We start from the raw sequence: 26,829 nt of genomic DNA on the forward strand, positions 1-26,829 counted from the left end.
GGCGGGACTTTCATATGTTGAAAGACTGGAGCGACTAGGCTTGTATACACTGGAATTTAGAAGGATGAGAGGAGATCTTATCGAAACGTATAAGATTATTAAGGGGTTGGACACGTTAGAGGCAGGAAACATGTTCCCAATGTTGGGGGAGTCCAGAACAAGGGGCCACAATTTAAGAATAAGGGGTAGGCCATTTAGAACTGAGATGAGGAAAAACTTTTTCAGTCAGAGAGTTGTGAATCTGTGGAATTCTCTGCCTCAGAAGGCAGTGGAGGCCAATTCTCTGAATGCATTCAAGAGAGAGCTGGATAGAGCTCTTAAGGATAGCGGAGTCAGGGGGTATGGGGAGAAGCCAGGACAGGGTACTGATTGAGAATGATCAGCCATGATCACATTGAATGGCGGTGCTGGCTCAAAGGGCCGAATGGCCTCCTCCTGCACCTATTGTCTATTGTCTATAAAAAGCTGGAATAAATCAGCAAGACAGGCAGCATCTCTGGAGAGAAGGAATGGGTGAGGTTTCGGGTCGAGACCCTTCTTCGGATGACCAAAATGTCACCCATTCCTTCTCTCCAGAGATGCTGCCTGGCCCGCTGAGTTACTCCGGCTTTTTTTGTCTATCTTCGGTTTAAACCAGCATCTGCAGTTCCTTCTGACACATGTGATATGTCCAGATATGAGCTGCACTTGGATCAGCGTTTCAGTGGGCTGCATTGCACGGACTAGAAGACTGAAGATCAAAGGGATATCCTGCAATCATGAGTTTGGGAATCAGTGTGTGAGATGTAGGGCAGAAGGCAAGATGAGCAAGGGTTGAGATTCCAGAGCATCTGCCCCTGTCCATGCCCCAGACTCAACAAGGAAAAGCAGCAGCTCTGCTTCATATTCGCCCTTTACCTTTACGGTTTGTGCAACCATGTTGGATGTAGAGGATAACTTGTTTGTTCCTCTTTAAATACACAAAATGCCCAGCGATGTTAAGTCATACTAACTTGGTCAGTTAGTATATTATCAGCTGTCTCAAACAATAAGGGAGGGGAGGGAGAGAAAGAAAGAAGGAAGAATGCTGACATTAATTGTGTACCATGAGTAGGCTCTATAGAATACTCTAAACAGTGGTGTATGACACAAGTCACCCCTACCATGAACCTACCTTAGCAAATATCAATTACATTTTCTGAAAGTCAGAATAACTTTATTGGATTTAATCTTTATGATACCTCTTATCATCTGCTTTTTGCCTGTTCTGGTTCTCTCATCTTTTTAATAATTATATTGAAAAGTAACAATTGGTAATATGACTAGATTTGATTTATTTCTCGTGAGCTGGAAATAAGTTTACATAATTTCGAGATTTAAAAATTAGATGGTATAATTCTAAGCACATTTACTAATGCTTTGTTGTGTGTACAATTGTATTTATGTCAGTCCCCAATGCAATCATTGAAAACTTTTATTTGATGTAAAATGTAAAAACTGTCCCTAGTGGGTGTAGGATAGTGTTAATGTGCGGGGATCGCTGGGCGGCACGGACTTGGAGGGCCGAAAAGGCCTGTTTCCGGCTGTATATATATGATATATGATATATGATATATATTGATCATAAATGATGATTTAAAATGATTGAAATACATCACAATGAAACTGATAGCACTTTTTTTTTCTTTTCTGATGAAAGAGCAGTTTGCAAATTTATTTTCTATGTTATGCTCTTCCAGAAACAAAGACAAATGTAATTGGGTTTTTTTAATGTTCTCATTCGAGTATTCAATTAAGTTTCTGAATTTTTGGTATAAGAAAAACATTTGAATTTATTCTTTGTTGCAGAACAGTTATCCTTCTCAATCAAAATATGGATGGGGCGGCAAGTATGGGTCAAAAACTAACGGCAATATTATTGCTCCTGGCCTACCAGTGAGTTGATTCTTGTCTTTCCGCCTTTGTTCAATAGATGCACATTTAAAAACAAGCTTGAGACACTTTGTTTTAATTTCTGTGTAACTCCAATGTATAAATCTGTTATATTTTAGGGCCCTCAGGGAAATAGAGGACCTCCAGGTCCTTTTGGAGCGCCTGTAAGTACCTGCATGTATTTGCCATTTGCGTTTACCTATTTTGTTTTGACACCCTTCATTGAGGATGATAATACTTTAAACCAAAGGTATCAAAGAACAAAGCAAATAATTTAAAAAAATATACAATTGCCAAAGTGTTAAAGCCATGTTTCCTAACATTTCCACGACTCTTGTTGTTCTCCATGTTGCAATCAGGCCTGCTCTGTCATTGGGTGGATTAAAGTGATGCAGAACTTAATCCAAATGCATTTTTGCTTTATTCAAAAATTCATATTTAATCTGACTCAGAAAGTATGTTGTTGTGGCTCGTCGAAAAAGCCCGAAATAAAGGCGAGGAGCCGGGTATTTCGGGAGGTTTGAATTTAATATGTTTGCTAGACCAGTCAAGTCTGCCAGGCAGAAATCGCGCCCAAAACCTCGTCCTTTATAACCGTAGCAAAGAGCCGCCCCCCCCCTGGACCGGTCCATTCCCATGCCGAGGGGTTGGTAGTGGTATGGCCCGACTCTTGGGAGCCGCCACATTGTGATGAAAACATGAACTCAAGGATTTCTTTTTACATTACTGATCTCAGTGCTTCTGTGGTGGCATCTAACCTCCAGCTTGCCCCAAATGTCTGCTTCCCAATGCCCAGGCATGGCATTATGAGGTGTTTGTCCATGAAAGAGACGTCATCAGTGGATATCGAGGTGCAGGCCAATATTATTTTACCAAATCACAATCTCTGAATCAATATTTAAAATGATAAGAAGAAACCTCCCGTGTACATTCCAATATAAAACATATTACTTTTCAACGTGTGATAACATCTTTGAATAACTGTTGAGTTTTTGCATAATTGTTTTCCATCGTCCTCGGGCTGTAATATAATGGTTACATTTTCTTTATGGAAAATGTCTGCATTGTGATTTTTGTACGATGCAGCTTTTTCTGATGTTGCGTTGTCAAATTGTTGACGTTTGTATTGTTCGGCTTAACAAAATAGATCCCATTTCATAGTTATTTGCTTATTAGGAACTTGTGGTTCAAGACATTTGTAAAATAAATTTGTTCAGACAAAATAGATATATTTATTGTTTAGATCATATATATGATATAGATATATTGATTGCAAATAGGGTCCTCAAGGTTACACTGGAGCAACAGGTGAGACTGGACCTGCTGGTTCGAAGGTGAGTATCTGCAATTGGATCTGCAGTTGAATCTGCAGTTGGGACTGGGGAGAAATATATATTTATCTTGAAACAACAGCAATACACAAGTTACTGACATTAGATTGACAACTCAACATTTACTTTTGAATTCATCAAATTAATATTTCAATTCATTCATTCTTACTTATTATTTTTTGATTTCCATGCATGTTTAAGTGCTCATTAAGATGATGGTGTTTACCCTGGTGAGACCACGTTTAGAGTATTGTGAGGAGTTTTGTGCCCTATATCTGAGGAATGAAGTGCTGAGTTTGGAGAGGGTACAGAGGAGGTTTACAAGAATGATCCCTGGGATGCTTGAGTTAATGTATGAGCAGCGTTTGAAAGCTCCAGGCCTGTACTCACTGGAGTTTAGAAGGATGAGGAGGGATTTCATTGAAACCTACTGTATAACGAAAGATCTAGATAGAGTGGACGAGGAAAGGATGTTTCCAGTAGTGGGCGAGTCTAGAACCAGAGGGCACAACCTTAGAATAAAAGAATAAACCAAAATGGAGATGAGGAGGAAATTCTACCCTGAGGGCAGTGAATCAGTGGGATTCATTGCCCACAGATGGCCATAGATCACAAGGCATTAGGTGTTTTTAAGGCAGAGATTGATAGGTTCTTAATTAGGAAGGACATCAAAGGTTTATGGGGAGAAGGCAGGAGAATGGGATTGAGAGGAAAACATAGATCAACCATGATTGAATGTCAGAGTAGACTCAATGGGCTGAAAGGCTTAATTCTGCTCTTATGGCTTATGGTCATATGGCCCTTTAAAGCTTTTAGAGTTCAATTAGGTATTTTGAGATGAAGTACCAAAAAATCTTTTAGCATTCATGAATTAAGCTTTGCAATGTGATTGACCTGTGTTTGGGTGTGAGCAATATCTGATATTAGTTTTAATTGATTCAGAATAGCATTACATCAAGGATACGAATATAGATTATTATTTTTATAATCCAGATTTTCATGGCAGACTTTGGTCTATGTAGAAGAAACACATCTTATTTCATTTAATATAATGGACCGCTGTAGACATGTTTGTCAGTCTATGCCGTAGATTCAAAGACGTACAGGTATGTAGGTTAATTGAATGGGTAAATGTAAAAATTGTCCCTAGTGTGTGTAGGATAGTGTTAATGTGTGGGGATCGCTGGGAGGCGCGGACTCGGTGGGCCGAAGGGCCTGTTTCTGCGCTGAATCTCTAAAACAACATTTTTTAATTCCATTACGCTTGATGTGAATCTCACATGAGGAAACATCCTCTGGAAGCCATGTGCTCAGGAGACCATGGGATTAAAATTACACTTTTATATTTACATTGGTGAGCTTCTTACGCAGCGACATTTATATGAGAGATCATAAAAGGAAAGACATACATTGTAAAGTGCTAAAGCATGTCACAAATAGATCCTCTATTAGTCGTTTTATATTAGTCGTTTTATATTGTTCTGTCGGCCCACTGTGTCCACATTGACCATCAATCATCCATTCACACTATTTCTATGTTATACCACTTTAGTAAACACTAGGGGCAATTTACAATTAACCTGCAAACCTACACACCTTTGGGATGTGGGAGGAAACAGGAGCATCCACAGGGAGGCGAGTAAACTCCACACAGATAGTGCCTGAGGATTGGTGTGTGAGGCAGCAGCTCTAGCAACTGTGTTGCCTGGTGAAATAAAAAATAGGCACAATGGAAAAGGACAAAGTTTAGTAGGACCTTTAGTGAGGACTTTTGGTGACTAGAAAACTTTGTGCAGTATGCCTTAGCAAGCCTGAGTACCAGGTACCAGCTTCTTGTGCTATTTATTTATTTATTCATGATGTGGTTTTCATTCCAATTGTCATGAACATAACATTTGTCAGTTATACCAAAATTTGTTAGTATGGTTGATCGTGAAGAAGTAATTTTTGGGCAGTTTGTCGATTTTCTATCATTTTCAATCCTAAAAAATGTTTGGTTGTAATATAACTAGAAATTAAATAAGCTATTTCCATTGTTCTACACTCCAAATGAATGGCAAACACTGTAATCTCCACCTCTCTTTGTATATATTCTGTGGCATGCTCTATCATATCTAGATAAACATAGATTTACTAGATAGGACATCTACTGGAGATATTAATTGTATTGTTTCTATCCAAGGGTCAACCAGGTCCTCGAGGTCCAGCTGGTCTTAACGGACTACGAGGAGAAGTTGTAAGTACCTTGCCCACTATTACTTATCTGTTTTTACCAGTGATCAGTATTCTTCTTTCTAAAGCGCAAAATCCATTGTTCACAGCAGGGTGACGTACTCAAAATACTCAATATGCTTGTGATTCAATTAATTGGTTTCAGCTAATTTTATGTTTATATCTGATCAAATTTACTCAATCTGTGTAAGAAAAAGTAACTAAACAAGGCTCTCTCAGTTTTTTTCTACATTCGGATTGCACCTTATGAGTGGATAAATACTTATGTATAGAGAGATTATTGTGTTTCTCCAATGATATTAACACTCAGATATGATGGAGAAAATTGTTTCATGGTCAATTACCTCTGCATCATATTGCAAATGTCTTATGACATCTATGTTTTGACTTGTAACAAAAGGGATTCATATCCCTCATTATTCAATTGGTTTTGACCATGCACTCTGAATTAAATAGCTCAGCGTCTTATACAGTCAGGATCCCACTGTATTTTTGCACTCTGTAGTTACACCATCAGGATGTGAACCAAAGCCAACTAAAGGATGAGTTACAAGGGCTTTCTGTTTATTGACCTTGAGGAACTCTCAATCTAGAAGACTGTTAACTGCATCAACTTAACATGGCGTAGGTAACAAAGCACTGATGGCATGTGAGGGCTGGAACGATGGTCGTCATGAACCCATACAGCAGGTCCATTCAATGGAGCCGTTGTCTCACACATGAAACATTGTCACAGTTCTCTGGTAAACTGTCAGGGAAGAGTATGCCACCTCAGTCCTGGCATGCTACAATCCATGGCCACTCTGGTGGAACACTGAGCTTGAACAACTATGGTTGTAGGAAAGAACTGCAGATGCTGGTTTACACTGAAGCTAGATCTAGAATGCTGGAGTTACTCAGAGGGACAGGCAGCATCTCAGGAGAGAAGGAATGGGTGATCTTTCGGGTCAAGACCCTTCCTCAGACAATAATTGTACCTTCCTCTGCTACATTCATGAACGCAGTCAGCAGCTACCAACGGAAGTTGAGAGAGATATAAGGAACTATAGATGTTGGTTTATAAAAAATGATACGAAGTGCTGGAGTAAATCAGTGGAGTTAGGCAGCATCTCTGGAGCACATGGATGACATTTTGGGTTGAGTCCATTCTTCAGACTGACAATTGGCAGCTACTTTGTGGTAGGGTTTGCAAATTAGCCAATAAAGATAACTATTACTTCATTACCAGAAAGGATGAGATCTAAACTTTACATTAAATCTTATGCCAAGTGAGTGTTGAACTCTTCATTTTCCCAGAATGCAGACTTACCTCATAAAATAACTGCGAGGTGGGAATGCACAATCAATAACACCAAGTATTTCATTATATATTCCCATCAGTTGCCCACTGTAGCATGCGTGACAAGTATCTTCAGTTGTGTCGCTGGAGCAGAAGTCAAGTGCACATTTTTTCCTCTGAGAAAGTGCTCATTGCTATCTCTGCTCAGGCCTCGGATGCAAGCTATTTATGCATAACAGCGTGCTACGTGGATATCCTGCCACTAAGCAATCATCCAAATACATGCAACACCATTATCTGAGCTGGCAGCTATGACGGTGAAAATGAATGATGTTTTCATTATGACTTCTTTCTTTCTTGTTGCTTCCTCACTTCCTGGCCAGTTCTTGGATATTTGAAATATTGTTTACAAGCACCAGAGGTAGATTGCCAAGTTTTGTAAAACAAATTCTGTAGTTCTGTTTTTTAACTGAGGTAGATTGTGCGGTGTGGAGATTGATGAGGGTAAGGGATGATGGGGTGATGATGAGTGAGACGCGTAACTCATAGCATCAGTGCCTTTATAAGAAGGGTAGAGTTAAAAAATAGAAACGTAAAAAATAGGTGCAGGAGTAGGCCATTCGGTCCTTCGAGCCAGCACCGCCATTCAATATGATCATGGCTGATCGTTCAAAATCAGTACTCCGTTCCTGCTTTCTCCCCATAACCCTTCATTCTGTTAGCCTTAAGAGCTAAATCTACAGTAACTATCTCTTGAAAACATCCAGTGAATTAGCCCCCACTGCCTTCTGTGCAGAGATTTACACAGATTCACAACTCTCTGGGTGAAAAAGTTTTTCCTCATCTCAGTCCTAAATGGCCTACCCCGTATTCTTAAACTGTGACCCCTTGTTCTGGACTCCCCGAACATCGGGAATTTTCTTCCTGCATCAAGCCTGTCCAATCCCTTAAGAATCTGATATGTTTCTATGAGAGGGATTTGGCTTGTGAAGAGGGATTAGGATTGGTAGATGATGGGATGTGAGATAAAACTATGTTTTGGTACAGTAACAACTGATTTTGTAATGTTTGATTTTAGGGTACATCTGGCAGATCAGGAAAAGATGGTACCTTAGGGCACCCGGGTCCTCCGGTAAGCAAAGATTGAATAGAAAATGAATATATAATTGTCTCAGCAGGTGAACATGCTATTTGTATCACCACGTGATAAATAGCGGAATCAACAAAACATGCACACACTCTCCACACTGAAGAACAAATTAATTGCTTTTGGTAAAGATGACAGATAAATTTAGAGGCCACACCAACATGTTTAAAAGGTGTATCCTTGCTATCTTCATTACCGCTTTTAGGCAGCTATGACATTGTTTAAGGACTTTTCTCCAATCTGTTTATTATGTTGCCCAATTTTCTCTATCATCACCTTAGTTTTGAGGTGACTGCCATGCTTTATGAATCCACAACAGTTTCATAAGTTTTGATCCAATTCTAGATGCACTGTACGGTTCAAAAAGACCTTGATCAATATTTTAGCTTCTAGATTTGTAGGATTTCATTTATCTTTCTTATATTGAAGACTTTGATCAAATAACCCCTTAAATTTCTGGTTAAATTTTGGCACATTCCTCATAACAATCTTTGGAAGCACAATGTTCTTGTGTTAAAGCCAGACTAATCACCTCCAAGGCCAAACGCAAATCATAAAAGGCCATGTATTAATCACAAATATACAGTCCACCCGTCTGTATTATCGACCGCTATATAAAGGATGTTGGTTATCACTGTAAATGGATCGATTGTAATCATGTATTGTCTTTATGCTGACTGGTTAGCCCGCAACAAAAGCTTTTCACTGTACCTCGGTACATGTGACAATAAACTAAACTGAAGCTGGTTACAACGGGCCGAGGTATCTGATCATGGTGGTGGGTTGGGGGGCATTGCACAGTGCAGCATTAGGCAGAGGCTGGGAGAGAGTGAGCAGTAAAACACTGTTGAAGAGAGTTGCTTTGGGCCTGGGTTTGCAGAGGCTGCCACAGAGTGAGGTCCCGGGGAGTTGGATCGCCCTGGCAACGTGTGCCTCGGTTGCCTGGTAACGGCGCCAGGCACTCGATGCACCGCCCCCTCCCCACTCCCGCCGGTTACCCTGTGAGCCGGCGCTGCGGGGTGAGCTGCCGGTCGTGGGGGTGGAGAGAGCGAACAGCGTGAAGGTGGCGCGAGTACCGGGCCCGTCCCTGGCACACCGCATGTGGGGGCGGTGGTCTCTGCGGCTGCCCGGCCCGTAAACCCTCTGGTTTAACCCCAACCCAGGCGCCGCACTTCTTCCCACCCGGCCATGAGTTACAACAGTTATAGTGGACAGTCGCCAATAACAAACACCATTCCCATCCCTATGGTCCGTTATAACAAGGGTTTATTGTATTGATCTAAGGTGCTGACAATCATATCGAGCCACTACTACTAGAAAGGCTTTTGAAGCCTCATATGAAGCTTAATTACCCCTCCGAGAGAATGCTTTCTCAACCAATATCAACTAATATTCCTAACACTCTTACAAAGTTGGGTCAGAAGTTTTCCCTTGCCTTGTTCATTGGTAATTGTAATGGCAGAACTCTCAGCCAGACTCCCCGGGGTATTATTAATGGAAATGGATTCAAAGACTTAATGCCATTTCCTTTCTCAAAGGGTCGGAATGGTTATCCTGGAAACCCTGGCATGTCTGGAATAAAGGGACACAGGGTAAGTTTCCTTGATCAGCTCCTTTGTCTTCCAATTGCATAATTGTAATCGGATCATTTTGAGAGTAACATAATTATTTGCAATCATTCATTTTAAGAGCACGCACTGATCTTAACACAGCACCAATACGTGTGTACAGTTTAATTAATGGTGTCTTTTGCAGGGTTTCAATGGACGTCATGGTAGTAAAGGGGAAGCTGGACCAACAGGCACAAACGTAATTATTCCACTTTATGTCTGATTTTTAAAAAATCAATTGCAATTTGACAGAATATGTAACGAAAATGGAATTAAATAATTAAGAGTTCTTAAAGATATTATTAGAATTGGAATTATAATGATTTTTCATCTGATTCGAAACAGGGTGAACCTGGCCCATCTGGAACCAATGGCATCCCTGGACAAATGGTAAGAAGGTTACAAAATATCGTAGTTATGATGGGTGGAGAGAGTGTGCACACTAACACAGTTGTTCCTCAACATCTACCGTTCGAAAGTATCAGTTCAATTGCAGTTTCCCTCGGCCATGACAGGGTTTATTGATCATAGGGTCATACAACATGGAAACAGGGCCTTCGGCTCAACTTGTCCACTTGCCCACACCGACCAACATGCCCCATCTACACGAGTCCCACCTATCTGATTTTGGCCCATATCCCTCTAAACCTACTCTATCCCACGTACCTGTCCAAATGTTTCTTAAACATGGTCATCTGAAACCATGGTCTGTATGCTTGGGTAGCCCAAAAGAAGCACAGGTCTATCCAAGGTACAAATATTCCTGCACCTTCAGATCCAATATTTTCCTTTATCATTACAAAATAGAATGGTGGAACTATTTATGCCCATGGGTAAAATTGGTGGTAAATTAAATTTGGGGGCGGCACAGTGGCGCAGCGGTAGAGTTTGCCTTGCAGCGCCAGAGACTCAGATTCAATCTTGTCCATGGTGCTGTCTGGATGGAGTTTGTATGTTTAGTTTAGTTTGAGATACAATGCAAAACAGGCCCTTCAACCCATCGGGCTGCGCCGACCAGCGATCCCCACACATTAACACCATCCTACACGCACCAGGGACAATTTTTACATTTACCAAGCCAATGAACCTACAAACCTGTACGTCTTTGGAGTGTGGGAGGAAACCGAAGATCTCGGAGAAAACCCACGCAGGTCACAGGGAGAACGTACAAACTCCGTACAGACAGCACCCATAGTCGGGATGGAACCCGGGTTTCCGGCGCTGTAACTCTATCGCTGCGCCACCGTGACTGCTGTTATGTTCTCCCCGTGACCACGTGGGTTTTCCCCAGATGCTCCAGTTTCCTCCCACACTCCAAAGAATTACAGGTTTGTAAGTTAATTTTGGCTTCGGTGAAAATTATGAAATTGTACCTAGTGTGTTGGATAGTGCTGATGTACGGGAATCGCTTGTCGGCAGGGACTGGGTGACCGAAGGGCCTGTTTCCACGCTGTATCTCTAAATTAAACCAAAACGAAATGCCAATGGTGTATTTATGGATGGCAGACACTGTCCTGCTTATTTTAACTATACTTTAACGGGATGTGAATATAGCTGCCAAGGCCAGAAGATATCACCCACCCCTTCATTGCTCTCATGATGGTGGTGTGCCCATTTGAACTACTGCCATCCTTCTGCTCAAGATACCCCTAGAATATCTGCTGTTGAGTAATTCCAGGATTTAGGTCCTCAGATGATAAAGGAATGGCACATATTTCCAAGCCAGGGTAACATGGTGCTGGTGGAAGTATTTTTCATATGTCAGCTTCAGGGAGAGTAAAAGCTTTGGGTTTGGAAGATGAGGTGGAAGAAAATAGCAGAATACAAAAACAAATTGAAAAAATAAGTTGAATAAATCAATTGTATACATCTTTTCAGAATGCAAAGAACCCCTTTAACAAGAAGCATCAAAATGCTCCTTTCATTATACCAAATGTTTCATGTGATACATATTGATAATACATTTCAATGCTGATTGTGGATAATTATTTAATTATATTTTGGCTGACATCTCCAATTAGATGAGAACCTAATTACACTCATCTAATTCTAAATGGCCTTCTTCTTTGTTTGTTACCTGAGACCAGACTCCCAAATAAAATATCTTCTCTAACTTCTGGCATGGCAATAGATTGCCAGGTGAACAAGGGGAATGTTTCAAGGATGCTCTCCAAGATTCCCTTTAAAAGCATAATATCCACTGACTCAGGCAATTCCTGAGCCATAATCAGTGTAAATGGAGAATTAGCACTTAGGATGGCAGTGAAGATCTTCAGCTTTTCCTTCCATTTCACATGCAAAGATGATTAATTGACTGCACTTTTCAATCTGTGCACTGATTCCTGCGGACAAACGTTTCTGTTTTTCATGCATGAATAATGTTCAAATGTATTTTACGTCATTAAATTTGTATTCCTGTTCCTCGTGCACACTAGGGTTCTGCTGGGAGACCTGGTGGGAAAGGACGTGATGGGACCCCTGGGACTGGTGTAAGTGCTGTTATTATCACCGGGTTTAGATAATGTCTAGGCTTCTGATATCAGTATTTTTTCCGATGTAACATTGGTTTATATTATTTAAAGTATTTTTTTAAACTTCGGCCATTATAATAATAAAGGTCTAAATGATGATTATAGCAACTGTAAACATTGCTCTGGTGCCTGGAAGTTGATAATTGGCATTGTATTTACATTGACCATTTTGTCTAAATTTGATTTGAACTCTTTAAATTATGATTATTTCCTGTGATAAAATGTTGAGGTGATTTTATTCTTAAGATTCTCTAAGAAAGTGGTCTCTAAACATGAATCTCCTTTTTGCTTAGGGTGCACGAGGTCATGACGGTAGTCCTGGTAAAACAGGTCCAGCTGTAAGTGAAGTGTTAATTAGCGCATTGTGTATTTTTTCCCCTTGATGTCTTCTTGAATTTCCAAACTCTATTTTTTTTTAAACATTTTCTTCAAATGTATTCTTCTAAAACGTCTGTTATTTTTCCATTTAGGGAAGTCCTGGTACTCCCGGGACTTATGGTAAATCCGGTTATCCAGGCCATAAGGTATGTTGATCAAAACATATTTCTTGAACTTGGATTTTTTTTTTCAATTTGTTTTCGGGATCTGGGCTTCACTGACAAGGCCATCATTTTTTGTCCATGCCTAAGGGCCTAAGTGATGATGGTTGTGTTAAGCTTCTTGAAATGCTGCTGTTCATAGAATCATAAAGAATCATACAATCACACAGCATGGAAACAGGCCCTTCATCCCAACTTGCCCTCATCGACTAACATGTTCCATCTATACTAGTCCCACCTGCCTACGTTTGGCCCATACCCCTCTAAACCTCTCCTATCCATGTACCTGTGTAATTGTTTCTTAAAAGTTGTGACAGTTCCTGCCTCACGACTTCCTCTGGCAACTCGTCCCTTACAGCCTTTGTTCCATCTAGCGATGTTTCATCCCACAGTGCTGTTGGATAGGGAGTTCCAGCGTTGAGATCCAACAACAATCGAGAATTGGCCATATATTTCCAAGGGTATAAGTTGGGGTGGTCTGTGACTTGGAAGGAAACCAACAGGTGATAGAGCGATGTGCTTGGGAGGTGCTGTTTGAATGCCCAACATAAACGGTATAGATTAGTTTTGGAGATACCACCTGGAAGCAGGCCCTTCAGATATCAGAGTCTGTGCTGACCATCAATAACCTTTGACACTAGTTCTATGTTATCCCACTTCCTCATCCTACACACTATAGGCGTTTTTTTTACAGAGGTCAATTAACCTACAAACCCACACATCCTTGGGATGTGGGAGGTAACTGGAGCACCCAGAGGAAACCTATACAATCACAGAGAGAAAGAGCAAACTCCACGCAGACAGCACCCGAGGTCAGGATCAAACCTAGGTCTCTGCTGCTGTCGGGCAGCAGCTCTACCAAGACAACTGCAGTGCAGTTGTAGAGAGTGCACACTGCACCAGTGGTGAAGGGAATGAATGCTTAGGGCAGTTGACAGGGTGCCAATTGTATAGGCTGCGTTGTGCTGGTTGGTGTTGAGTCAATTGATGGTTATTGGCATTGCATTCATCCATGCAAGTGAAGAGTAATGTAATGTCCCCATGTAGAAATTATGTCTTTACTTGCATTGTATTCAGAATTTCCTCCCCTTGGAATAATTGCTGTTATGCTTGGAGCCTACCCACATTACATTGAACTGGTAATCTTCTCAACGGAGAAAATGAAAGGTTAATTAAAGCTAATTAATGCAACTGCTCATTTAGAGATTTGATTTTTGTATGGAATAGGATTGGAGAGAATTAACATAAAGCAATTTAGAAGGAGCACAGATTTCTATCGTACTTTCCAAGTAAAATTAAACAGTTCTGATGTGCCTTTGATGTTTTTGACAGAGGGAAATATGGAAACATAGAAACATAGAAAAATAGGTGCAGGAGTAAGCCATTCGACCCTTTGAGCCAGCACCGCATTCAATATGATCATGGCTGATCATCTCAAATCAGTACCCCTTTCCTTCCTTTTCCCTGTACCCCTTGATTCCGTTAGCTCTAAGAGCTAAATCGAACTCTCTCTTGAAAACATCCAGTGAATTGGCCTCCATTGCCTTCTGTGGCAGAGAATTCCACAGATTCATAACTCTCTGGGTGAAGAAGTTTTTCTTCATCTCAGTCATAAATGGCCTACCCCTTATTCTTAAACTGTGACCCCTGGTCCTGATACCCCCAACATCGGGAACATTTTTCCTGCATCGAGCCTGTCCAATCCTTTAAAAATTTGATATGTAACAATTAATGCAGAACATATTTCCACAAATATTAATATAAAGAATAATATAATTTTTCCAGCTTGTTCATTGAGGATTAAATACTGATCAACATAAAAATGCTTGGATAGAGTGGATGTGGGGAAAATGTTTCCACTAGTGGGAGAGTCAAGGACTAGAGGTCATTGCCTCAGAATTAAAGGACGTTCTTTTAGGAAGGAGATGAGGAGTAGTTTCTTTAGTCAGAGACAATAGACAATAGGTGCAGGAGTAGGCCATTCGGCCCTTCGAGCCAGCACCACCTTTCAATGTGGTCATGGCTGATCATTCTCAATCAGTACCCCGTTCCTGCCTTCTCCCCATACCCCCTGACTCCGCTATCCTTAAGAGCTCTATCTAGCTCTCTCTTGAATGCATTCAGAGAATTGGCCTCCACTGCCTTCTGAAGCAGAGAATTCCACAGATTTACAACTCTCTGACTGAAAAGGTTTTTCCTCATCTCCGTTCTAAATGGCCTACCCCTTATTCTTAAACTGTGGCCCCTGGTTCTTGACTCCCCCAACATTGGGAACGTGTTTCCTGCCACTAACATGTCCAACCCCTTAATAATCTTATATGTTTCGATAAGATCCCCTCTCATCCTTCTAAGTTCCAGTGTATACAAGCCTAGTCGCTCCAGTCTTTCAACATATGACAGTCCCGCCATTCCGGGAATTAACCTAGTAAACCTACGCACTACTATAATGTTTGAAAGACATTTGAACAGGCACATGGATAGGAATGGTTTATAGGGATGTGGACCAAGTTTTCACTCTGTTTGTCCAACTTCAAATTGTTAAAGTTCACCAGCAGACTATGAACAGCTTCTTCCCCTCTGTTATCAGGCTTATGAATGGTCCTTTCATAAGCTAGGGTACTGCCCAATTATCCTTTACCCCATTGTGGACATTGGACTTTGCATCTGGAAATGATGGGCTAGAACGCTGAGAACTATATTCTGCACTTTGTATCATGAGTTGAGTTGAGTTTATTGTCACGTCTACCGAGACACAGTTTTTATTCCAAAGCTTTTATTGCGTGCTAACTATGATTACAATTGAGCCACCCACAATGCACAAATACATGATCAAGGGAATAACGCAAATAATGTTTAGTGCAAAATAAAGTCCAGAAAAGTCCGATCAAAGATCGTCCGAAACTTTCCAATGAAGTGGATAGTAGCTCAGATCTCTCCCTAGTTGTTGGTAGGACGGTTCGGTTGCCTGATAACAGCTGGGAAGAAATTACCCAGAACTGGATGTGTGTGCTTTCACACTTCTGTACCTCTTGCCTGATAGGAGGGGGGAGAAGAGGGAGTAGCTGGGGTGCGACTCGTCCTTGATTATGCTGGTGGCCTTGACATCTATAAGAAGGAATTGCTAAAATACATAGCTTTTAAATAAAGTATTATGAACCAAACAAACTTTTTAGATTAGATTATGGATAAACTATCTGAAAGATCACACAATCCCAAGAACATAACTTGTCTTTCATATTTTACCTTGCAGGGTGACAATGGGGAGAAAGGTTCGTCAGGTTCCAATGGTAATCCAGGAGCTAGAGGTTCCCCGGGTGTTAATGGCGGTGCTGGAAAGCCAGGCTATGATGTATGTAACCAACATTCACTGAAATCGTGTACATCTGCCATTCATTGACCACTTAACTAATGTTGGAAAATATCATCTGAAGGTTTGATGGTTTATTTTGTAGGGGAAACCTGGAAAAGATGGATTGTCTGGGACATCAGGGCTTCCGGTCAGTTTCATCAAAATATTTTTTCATTTATCGTGAAAATATATAACAAATATAACAGAGTAATGCTATGATTAAAGAGGAGAGAGTTGGTTAAGTGTTGTTAGCTTATTCATTTGGTTTGCATCTATCAAATGAATATTATTTATCATTTAATGTGAATGATCTGATCTTTAACGGAATCTAAAACTGCCTTTAAGAACATACTTTCTTGAACATCTTCAAAGCACTGATTGAAATCTCAATTTTTCCTGTCATTTTGATCATTCAAGTTGTCATTTTAATTATATGTGTTAGTCATTATCCAATGTTTAGGATTTAAACCTATGATCAAGAGTATATCCATAACTAGAAACCTCATTCATACCAGCTTCCTTTACTTTCTTAGGGTCATCCTGGGAATCCTGGGAATCCTGGTGCTCAAGGTCCAATTGGTCATCCAGGTCCAGGAGGAACAAATGGCGTTTTGGGTAATCGAGGTTTACCAGTAAGTGCGAGAGTTTACCGACTTTATTTCATTGGTGTCAAGCTCATGGGTTCATGGGCGGCATGGTGGCACAGCGGTAGAGTTGCTGCCTTACAGCGTCGGAGACCCGGGTTCAATCCCGACTATGGGGGCTGTCTGTACGGAGTTTGTACGTTCTCCCCGTGACCTGCGTGGGTTTTCTCCGAGATCTTCGCTTTCCTCCCACACTCCAAAGACGTACAGGTTTGTAGGTTAATTTGCTTGGTGAATGTAAAAATTGTCCCTAGTGCGTGTAGGATAGTTTTAATGTGCGGGAATCGCTGGTTGGTGCAGCCCCGGTGGGCCGATAGGGCCTGTTTCCACGTTGTATCTCTAAGCTAAACTAAACTAGAAACATTATGCAGATCGCACTGTGCTCAGAAATATGATTCTGATAACCAGGTTCAAATGGTGGTAGCATGTCTTCAGAACAATTAAGAATGTTTAAAACAATTAAGCTGCAAATCCACCTAGTATGTGAGTATCGAAGCATTAAATTTGTTCCTATATGCTCGTCTTCTGATGTAAATTGCAGATAAAGAAAATAACATTATTCTAATTTACTTGAATTGTGAAAAATATTCTGAATGTTTAAAGATTGTAGCAATATAAGCCATGAAATAAGTCAAGAGATAAAACAGGTTGCAATTAATTTAGTTTTAGTTTAGAGATACAACATTGGAAAGAGGCCCTTCATCCCACCGAGTCCACGCTGACCATTAATTACCCGTTCACATTAGTTTCCTTACTACACACTACGGGCAATTTACAGTGGCCAATTAACTTACAATTACCGAATTACCAAGCCAATTAACCTGCAAACTTGCATGTCTTTGGAATGTGGGAGGAAACCGGAGCAGCCGAAGAAAACCCACGCAATCACAGGGAGAACATGCAAACTCCACACAGACTGCACCCAAGATCAGGATCGAACCTGGGTCTCTGGTGTTGTGAAGCACCAGCTCTACCGTTACACCACTGTGCTGCCCAAATACTATAAATGCATAATAGTTTAAATAGCATATATAGAATTGTTAAACAGAATGCATAAGATGATGGAGGGAAATCGTTCAATAGTTCTTTGCATAATGAAGACCGTGGAAATGTTTAAGAAATGAAGAATGGTGTACTGCAAGGAATGTTTCAAACATTATAATGGAAACAGAAAGGCGACAATGATTTTTTTTATGATCCTGTATTTTATTTAGTTTAGAGATACAGCATGGAAACAGGCCATTCGGCCCTCTGAGTCTATGCTGACCAGCAATGACAATTTATTCAAACCTACAAACTTGCATGTCTTTGGAATGTGGGAGGAAACCAGAGCATCTGGAGAAAACCCAAGTGGTTACAGAGAGAACGTGCAAGCTCCGCACAGACAGGACCCATAGTTAGGATTGAACCCAGGTCTCTGGCGCTGTAGACAGCAGCTCTACCGCCGCACCACTGTGCCGTCAATATATTCTCGCTTCATTCCAATCAAATTCTACAGGTCTTTTTGTTAAAATATAATCTCTGATTTCTTTCCAATATTGTTACGATCCAGTCTGATGGACCATTGCAACACAGAGTGTTTAGGTGATTCTTCTTAGCTATGTTGTCAGATTAAATATCAGATATTTTGTTACTGAGCGGAAGGACAAATTATAATTGATTCCTTTCAGCCACCGGCGGTCTACCTCTTGCCCATTGATAAAAATCACCATGCGCTGATGGATTGAATGAGTAGCGAATAAAGAGAAACAACATAACTGGAAAGAAATAAAACCTGAAATGTTTCCATGCATACCAAAGTTGTTAAATAAGGCAATGGCTAAAAGGAAGAAAATAATTCCAGCAATTCAAAGTATAACAAGGAAATACTGGACACAATTTGCAGGTTAGGAGAGTGAAACCAAGCTGGGTGACAACAACAGCATTTCATTCGTACATATAAGATAGTATATAGATGTGGGCGGCACAGTGTGTTAGTGAGCTGCCGCCTCACAACTCCAGTGACTGAGTTCAATCCTGACCCTCTGGTGTCATCTGTGTGGAGTTTACATTTTCTCCCTGACACCAAATTAGTTTTGTCTGGGTGCTCTGATTTGCTCACATCCCAGAGATGTGCGGGTTCTTGGGTTATAAAGTCATCGAGTAATTCAGTGTGGAAACAGTCCCTTTGGCCCAACTTGCCCACACCGACCAACATGTCCCATCTAAACTAGTCCCACTTGCCTGTGTTTGGCACACATCCCTCTGAGCCTGTTCTATCCATGAACCTGTCTAATTGCTTCTTAAACGTTGCGATAGGCCTTGCCTCAACTACCTCCTCTGGCAACACCTTCTGTACACCCACCACCGTTTGTTTGAAAAAGTTGCCCCTTGGATTCCTATAAAATCTTTCCTCCCTCACCTTAAACCAAAGTCGTTTTACAATCGGCCACTTTACAATTAACCAAATTGGCTACTGTAAATGGCGTAAAACATATGAGTTTATGGTAGAATCTGCAGGAGCTGAGGGGAATGTGGGGTCAATTAAGGTATTATTAAGGGATTCATGTGGTTGATGGTTGTCATAGACTTGTAAATGTAAAAAAACTATTGTCACTACACAAAGTACAGCGAAATTAAAGCAGTCCAGATGATGCAATCACACACAGCAGGCAGTACAAAGGATAAACCTTTATCCATAACAAGCTAAACCTAATCTACTGAATTAAACAAACTGACCTCTAATACAATATAGACAAAACAATTACAATACGGTCAAGGCAGTGTACAGTGCAATCAAGACAGCAAGTTATTGCACAGCAATGAGAGCTAACATATTGCAAATGCATCGGTAGTGCCGTTTAAAAAAAAATAAAATAATAATGTAATTAAATATAAGGTGCGGTCGGGTGTAACATGTAATAAGTTTAGCAAATGTTAAGCAATGTAAGTGCAGTAGGATGTAAACATGTATTAAATTGAGGCTTATGTTTTCTGACAAGTAACTGACAGTGTTCCGATCAGTTCCGTTCCTTCCATTCAGTTTTATGTGAGTGTCTGGCAGTGTTCAGCTCACGTATGATGCTGGGGTAGAAGCTGTTCTTGAGTCTATTAGTCCGTGATGTAATGGACCTGAACTGTCTACCAGAGGGCAGCAGTTGGAGCAGCTGATGACCAGGGTGGGAAGGATCCCTCAGGATGTTGGCTGCTCTGCTGAGGCAGTGGGCGGAGTAAAGTTCCTCTAGAGAGGGCAGTGGGCAACCAATGATTTTCTTTGCAGAGTTGATGACCCTCTGAAGGGCTTTCTTGTCTGCCTCTGAGCTGCTGGTGTACCACATAGAAATACAGTACGTCAGCACACTCTCGATGGTGCAACGGTAGAAAGTCACTAGCAGCTGCTCTTGCAGGTTGTTCTTCCTGAGGATCCTCAGAAAGTAGAGCCGCTGCTGTGCCTTTTTGGTTGCCTGAAGGGATCATTTACGTCTTGAAATGGTGACCGGTACACACATAATACATCTAGGCACTATGTGGTTACAAATTGGAACTGATTTTGCTCTCCAGCACGCACATAATAGGTGGTTTTCAGCTCTGTATTTTTTGTAGCTGTTCTTAATAGAAAAGATAATGGAACTACAAATGCAAAAGATAATTACATAACCACATTGTCATGTACTATTTTTTCTTCTCAAAGAGCTCCTGTGGGTAGACAGGCTTACATTCACTGTTTTAACAATTTAACAAAACGGGTTTTATCGAATACCAGTAGCCTTGCGTTTGGGTATAAGAGTCAGGAAGTCATGATACAGCTCTATGATGCTTTGGTTAAGCTGCATTTGCAGCATTTAGTGCAATTCTGGTCGCCCCATTACAGGAAGGATGTGGAGGCTATGGAAAGGGTGCCAAAGAGCTTTACCAGAATGCTGTCTGGATGAAGAGATATTAGCTGCAAGGAGAGGTTGGACAAACTCGAGTTATTTTCTCTAGATCGAGGGGAGAAAGTTATGAGTGAGAAACATAAAGTTATGAGTGGCATCGACTTGGTAAACAGTCAGAACCTTTCTCATGGTGTGGAAAAGTCAAAGACTAGGGGGAAAAGATGCGCGGGGCAAAGTTACTGAATTAGCTGAGTTACTCCAGCTTTTTGTGTCTATCTTCGGTTTAAACCAGCATCTGCAGTTCCTTCCTACCAGTGAACAGATGCAGTTTTACAACAGCTGAGTAGTTTTATGATTAAAAATACTGAGAGTGATTAATATAAATACATTCGACAGTAGCATTGTTTGTTTAGATTCTTTGTTAAATTTATTGCATATATTTTATAACAACTACGCAACTTCAACATTTTCGAAAGATCATCTCTTTAATGTTAAGCCAGCTGCAGAAGCTGCAGAAGGATTTGAATTTTGAACTCGTTATTTGATAATCAACACGCATGAGTAGAGACTCGGGTTTCATCATGACTACGGGTGCTGTCTGTACAGAGTTTGTACATTCTCCCTGTGACAATGTGGATGTTCCGTGGGTGCTCTGGTTTCACCCCACACTCCAAAGACGCACAGGTTTGCAGGTTAATTGGCCTTGGTTATAATTGTAAATTGGCCCTGGTGTGTAGCATAGTGCCAGTGTCGGGGATGATCACTGATCTGCACAGACTCGGTGGGCTGCAGGGCCTGTTTCCTAATTGTAGGTCTAAACTAAACTAAATTAACTCACCTTCTACAGTTCTCGTAGAGACTCCCAAATATCCATTAGTCCCTAAGAGAAGAAATTGCTCCACATCTCTTAAGTAAAATGTGTGATCCCATATTCTGAAACTATAATCCCTAATTCTAGATATCCTCCTGAGGAGCAATATTTTCTCAGTACCCAAAGTGTCAAACCCTTTCAAAATCTACAGTAAATGTTCAAACATGCCTTGCAATAACAAACCAGTTTCTTTAGCCTTTCCAGTTACTTGCTGGAGGAGCTGTGTGCTAGTGTACGGGGATCACTGGCCAGCGTGGACTCGTTGTGCTGAAGGACCTCTGTCTCTAAACTAAACTAAAATTCCAAAATCTGTTTCGAAAGTACAGCATGCCAAAGACCGTTGAAACATCAACAAGTGCCTTCTCCACATTTCTGCCCGTCTGTGGCTAATACTCATGCAAAGGTTGACTTTAAACACATTCCTCTGGAACACAAAGGCATTCGTCAATCAAACCTAACATTTCAAATTTCAAACCGAAAAAAACCCTCTTATTTTGCTGGCATTGTCAATTTTGTTTTTCTAACAAAACACATTTCATTTCTTAAGGGTGAATCTGGAAAACCTGGTACACCAGGTCAACCTGGAGAAAAGGGCGAACCAGTAAGTTTTGTGCTACTTTTTAATTAACTTGGCAAATAGACACAATTACCAAATTATTGTATTTCTCGTCGCCCTACGATGTTTTAGGTTAATCTTTATGTTCACGCAAATCTTAATAGATTAATCCAGCTAGTTGCAAATTCTGTCGTATTTGCCAATACAGCAATTATGAAATAAATCCCTTTTTATTCTCTTGAGACTTTTTTAAATGTACAACATGTTCTTTAACATGGACAAAATGTTAGACCTATCAACACATTTTGTTCCTTATTTGGACATTAAAACTCAATAAGACAGTAGTATTTACAGTATTTTATTACAGTACAGTATTTGATTAGTACAGGTGTCAGAGGTTATGGGGAGAAGGCAGAAGAATGGGGTTAGGGGGGAGAGATAGATCAGCCATGATTGAATGGCGGTGTAGACTTGATGGGCCGAATAGCCTAACTCTACTCCTATTCCTTATGGCAACAGGTCTGGTGCATCACATAGAACAATGATTTATCATCTTAAATAGGTTACATAACTCAGAGCAAAATGATTACTAATTAATTTCTGTGTCTAGAAAAAAAAGAATAACTTGCCAAGATTTACCAATGCCTTTATCTTATTGCTAGGCTGAAATTGGAGGTTCTGGTCTCCCTGGCCCTGCTGGTAACGATGGCAAAACAGGTCCACCCGGTGAATCTGGGCCAGTGGGACCGATCGGTCCACTTGGAATGAAAGTAAGTACCAACTTGCATCATGCAGCAGAGAAAGCAACTCCTTGTGGAAAGTATACAAGAGTTGAATGAATGAATATAACTTTATTGTCATTCAAAACTATACACCAGACGAGAGCATATTTGAATGAAATTCCATTGCACCTGGCTCACAATGTAACACCAAATAATAAAAATTGATTAAAAATAATAAATAAGTAACTCGCACATAAAATAATGGCGGCGGGTTATGGCAAATTCAAGAGTCTGATGGCTCGGAGGAAGAAGCTATTGCAGAACCTGGCTGTTCTGCTCCTTATGCTGCAGTACCTTTGACCAGAGGGCAGCAGGGTGAACAGTCCGTGATGGAGATGGGTGGGGTCTTTAATAATGTTTTTGGCCTTGGTCAAGCAGCGTTTGTGTGCAATGTCCTGGATGGAAGGAAGTGAAGTCTCGATGATATTTTTGTTGATGGGTATAAACCACTGCAAAACCTTTGGAGAATTGGAGTTGCCTTTGTGATGAACTGCCAGCATTAGGCATGGTGAATGTTACGGCATAAATAAGACAATGCTTATTGGGAAGCACCCAGCAGGATAATGAGCCCCAATGACGAAAAAAGAAGAGTTCATGCATCAGATCAAGGACACTTTGTCGGAAAAGATAACTTGAGAAAACGTGTGTTTTATGTTGCCAAGGAAATCAGAGAGAACAGAAGGAGTATTTGGTTTTCAGAGCATTCCCTGTGTTTCTTGTCCTTCAGCCAGTGATTGACAATGTCAGCTTTAATTTCAAAGACTTTAATTGATGCTAATGTTTCTTGTGAAAAATCTTATTACCTCTACAAGTTCACGCCGGAAATAAGCATAGACTGTCACACATTTTAATGACCTCTGCTAAACATAAAATAGATCCATCAAGCATTAACTTTACTTGAAGTAAAGTTGGGAAATATCTTCCCCAAAATTGATTGATATTAAACTATGCATGTTTGCAAAATTGCTCAACCTTTGCTGTCCCTCGCAATTTTCTTTCTCACAGGTCCTTTTTACACCTCAATATTTGCTTTGTATCGCTACTGTTTTTTATAGCTCCTCTCGTATGCGAGAACGCTACCCTTTCCTGCGTTTGTGCCGATCTTTGAAGCTTGACGTGGCTTCAAAAATAGTTAAAGATAGTCAACGCAAGAGGAGCCCATGGCTTCTAGGGGAATAGTTTAGTTTTGTATCGGACCAAATACTTTTTTGCAGATCATAAAACCTGTGCCACTAGTCATTTTACAGCTTCCTCTTCTTTCGTATGTCAACTTCAACAATCAAAAGTGGCAATTGGTGCTTCAGAGTACCGTAGTTGATGCTTTACTACAAATGTTGCCAGTTCCGTAGAACTACCCAGGGTGGACAATGAGGACGTAAAGCAGCTCCCACCACATTTTACAGCTTATGATCAACTTTTCAATCCCTTCAGAGTTTTAGCGCCATAGAGGAATGCTTTTCGAACTCAACATTTTTACATTATTAAACTACACTGGAACTCTGTTTTTTTCTGCTCCTGTTCCTAGGGTCAACATGGAAATCAAGGCTATCGGGGTCAAGTTGGCCCTCCTGGAGAAAAGGTCAGAACTTCTAAGCATATGAAAAATGAATGTCAACCATTTTGGTTTTAACCGACTGACGATATCTAAAAAGAGCTGTCTATGTAAATCTCATGATGACAGGGTATGTCAGGAGAAACCGGCCCCCCAGGACCAATTGGCTCTAGAGGATCTCATGGCGAACCAGGTCGAAATGGAGACCCTGGCATTCCTGCCCATCAAGTAAGAAAAATATTGTTTTCTTATGAAATATTAAGTGGCACCTGCAACTTTGGTGACCATATGTGACCATTATTAAGTGCCTACTATTTTTCATTACCTTAGGGAGTTGCCGGCCCCCCAGGAAAACCTGGTCCCGATGGCAAACCTGGACCACAGGTAATTTGCAAAAATTGCTGTTTCCATTATTTGTGTGTCATATTTCTTATATTTAATTTGTTTACTTCCTTAGAACATAGAAGGAGATCATATGAACCATCTGGTTTGTGTCAGGTGAATGAGAAATGCCCCCAATCTCAATTTCCTGCCTTTCCTCTTGTTGCTTGGTCTTTCACACATGCCCTTTGAATTCCCCACTCACCTGCACCAGGAATAATTAACCAGCAGGATGAACGGATAAGGGAGGAATCTGGAACAGCAAGGCAAAAACCCACAGGAGAACAAAAGGGCAGCACAGTGGTGCGTTGGTAGAGTTGCTGCCTTACAGCGCTGGAAACTCGGGTTCGATCCTGACTACGGGTGCTGTCTGTACAGAGTTTGCACGTTCCCCTGTGACCATGTGGGTTTTTTCCGGGTACTCCAGTTTCCTCTCACATTCCAAAGACATGCAGTTTTGTAGGTTATTTAGCTTCTGTACATTTCCCGCAGTGGCGCAGGATAGAACTAGTGTACGGGGTGATCTTTGGTTGGCTCGGACTCAGTGGGCCGAAGGGTTCTGTTTCCAAGCGGTATCTCTAAACTAAACTTAATTAAATTAAACTAAACAAACCATGCAAACTGCACACAGCCCCAGTGGTCAGAATTGAACCTGGATTGCTGGAACTGTGAGGCAGCTGTGTCACTTGATGTCATACTGCTCCATCTGTGAATATAAGTGTCTTAATGAAATCTTATAGTGAAAACCTATTCTTTTCCTGAAACAAGGAATGTTGGAATCAGTCAACTAAATTCATCTTCAGAATGCATTGTTTAGCAAGTGGAGGATGACTAATGTATAAATCATAAATAGGAAAATAAGGAAGAGAATCAGGAGAAAGCTATATAGTCTCTTGAATTTCTCTAATATTCAAAGAAGCCCTGGCTCTCCCTTTAGATTATTCATGTTCCTCGCCCCTTATTGCCAAGTTGCCTTGGTGCCCAACAATCCATCAATATCTTAGTCATAGAGTTATGCAGCATGGAAACTGGCCCTTTGCCCAACTTGCCCATGCTGACCAAGATGCCTCATTTAAGCTAGTCCCATCTGACCCATTTGGCCATATCCCTCTAAATCTTTCCTAACCAAGTACCTGTCCAAATGTCTTTTAAATGTTGTTACAGTGCCTGCCTCAATGACCTCTTCTGCAGCTCGTTCCATACAGCCATCATCCTCTGTGGAAAAAGTTGCCCTTCAGGTTCCGATTAAATATTTCCCCTCTCACCTTAAACCTATGTCCCCTGGTTCTTGATTCACCTATTCTGGGTAAAAGACTCTGTGCATTCACCCTATCGATTCCCCTTGTGCCCTTCTCCAACTCTCTAGGTCACCTCTCATTCTCCATAGCTCCAAGGAATAACCTGCCCAACCTCTCACAATAGCTCAGGCTCCCAAGTCCTGGCAACAACCTCGTAAATCTTCTCTGCACCCCTTCCAACTTTACAATATCCTTCCTATAGCAGGATGACCAAAATTAAACACAATATTCCAAATGCAGCCTCACCAATGTCTTGTACAACTACATAACATAACAACCCAACTTCTGTACTCAATACCCTGACTGATGAAGGCCAATAAATCAAAAGCCTTCTTGACCACCCTATCTAACTGTGAAGTCATTTTCAAGGAATTATGTACCTTTACTCCTACATCCCTCTGCTCTACAACACTCCCCAGAGCCTTGCGATTTAATGTGGTCTTGGCATGGTTTGACTTTCCAAAATTGAATGCCTCACACTTATTTACTTTAAATTCCATTAGACATCCTCTGTCCATTAGCCCGACTGATCAAGTTTGTGCTATTAATTTTTACCTAAATCCATCTTCACTATCTACGATACCATCCACTATAGTGTCATCTGTAAACGGACTAATTATGCCTTCTACATTCTCAACCAAATCCTTGATGTAAATCACAACCAGCAATGGGCCCAGCACCATTCCCTGAAGCACACCACAAGACATAGACCTCCAGTCCAAAAAACAACTTTCCACCATCACCATCAGTTTCTTTACCTGAAGCCAATTCTCTATCCATTTAGCTACCTCTCCCTGGATCCTATGTGACCAGCCTACCATGTGAACCTTATCGAACGCCTTGCTGAAGTCCATATCAACAACATCAACGGCTTTGCCCTCATCAACCTTTTTGGTTACTTCTTCAAAAATCTCTATCAGATTCATAAGACATCATCTCCCACATACAAAACCATGCTGACT

At 40.9% G+C, this 26,829-nt stretch overlaps 1 protein-coding gene across 1 annotated transcript in view; it reads left to right on the forward strand.

The window, feature by feature from the left end:
* LOC144596022 (uncharacterized) overlaps positions 1–26,829 on the forward strand; it is a 114,652-nt gene that overhangs the window by 39,178 nt on the left and 48,645 nt on the right. Inside the window, exons 5-23 of the mRNA XM_078404093.1 lie at positions 1,828–1,914; positions 2,031–2,075; positions 3,192–3,245; positions 5,425–5,478; positions 7,832–7,885; positions 9,439–9,492; positions 9,656–9,709; positions 9,856–9,900; positions 11,946–11,999; positions 12,335–12,379; positions 12,512–12,565; positions 15,831–15,929; positions 16,033–16,077; positions 16,463–16,561; positions 21,846–21,899; positions 22,517–22,624; positions 24,162–24,215; positions 24,318–24,416; positions 24,519–24,572. Coding sequence (XP_078260219.1) covers positions 1,828–1,914; positions 2,031–2,075; positions 3,192–3,245; positions 5,425–5,478; positions 7,832–7,885; positions 9,439–9,492; positions 9,656–9,709; positions 9,856–9,900; positions 11,946–11,999; positions 12,335–12,379; positions 12,512–12,565; positions 15,831–15,929; positions 16,033–16,077; positions 16,463–16,561; positions 21,846–21,899; positions 22,517–22,624; positions 24,162–24,215; positions 24,318–24,416; positions 24,519–24,572 — 1,212 coding nt within the window. The remainder of the gene's footprint in view (positions 1–1,827; positions 1,915–2,030; positions 2,076–3,191; positions 3,246–5,424; positions 5,479–7,831; positions 7,886–9,438; positions 9,493–9,655; positions 9,710–9,855; positions 9,901–11,945; positions 12,000–12,334; positions 12,380–12,511; positions 12,566–15,830; positions 15,930–16,032; positions 16,078–16,462; positions 16,562–21,845; positions 21,900–22,516; positions 22,625–24,161; positions 24,216–24,317; positions 24,417–24,518; positions 24,573–26,829) is intronic.

The sequence above is a fragment of the Rhinoraja longicauda genome, chromosome 8 (genome assembly GCF_053455715.1).
Source record: "Rhinoraja longicauda isolate Sanriku21f chromosome 8, sRhiLon1.1, whole genome shotgun sequence".
Taxonomy (NCBI): Eukaryota; Metazoa; Chordata; class Chondrichthyes; order Rajiformes; family Arhynchobatidae; genus Rhinoraja; species Rhinoraja longicauda.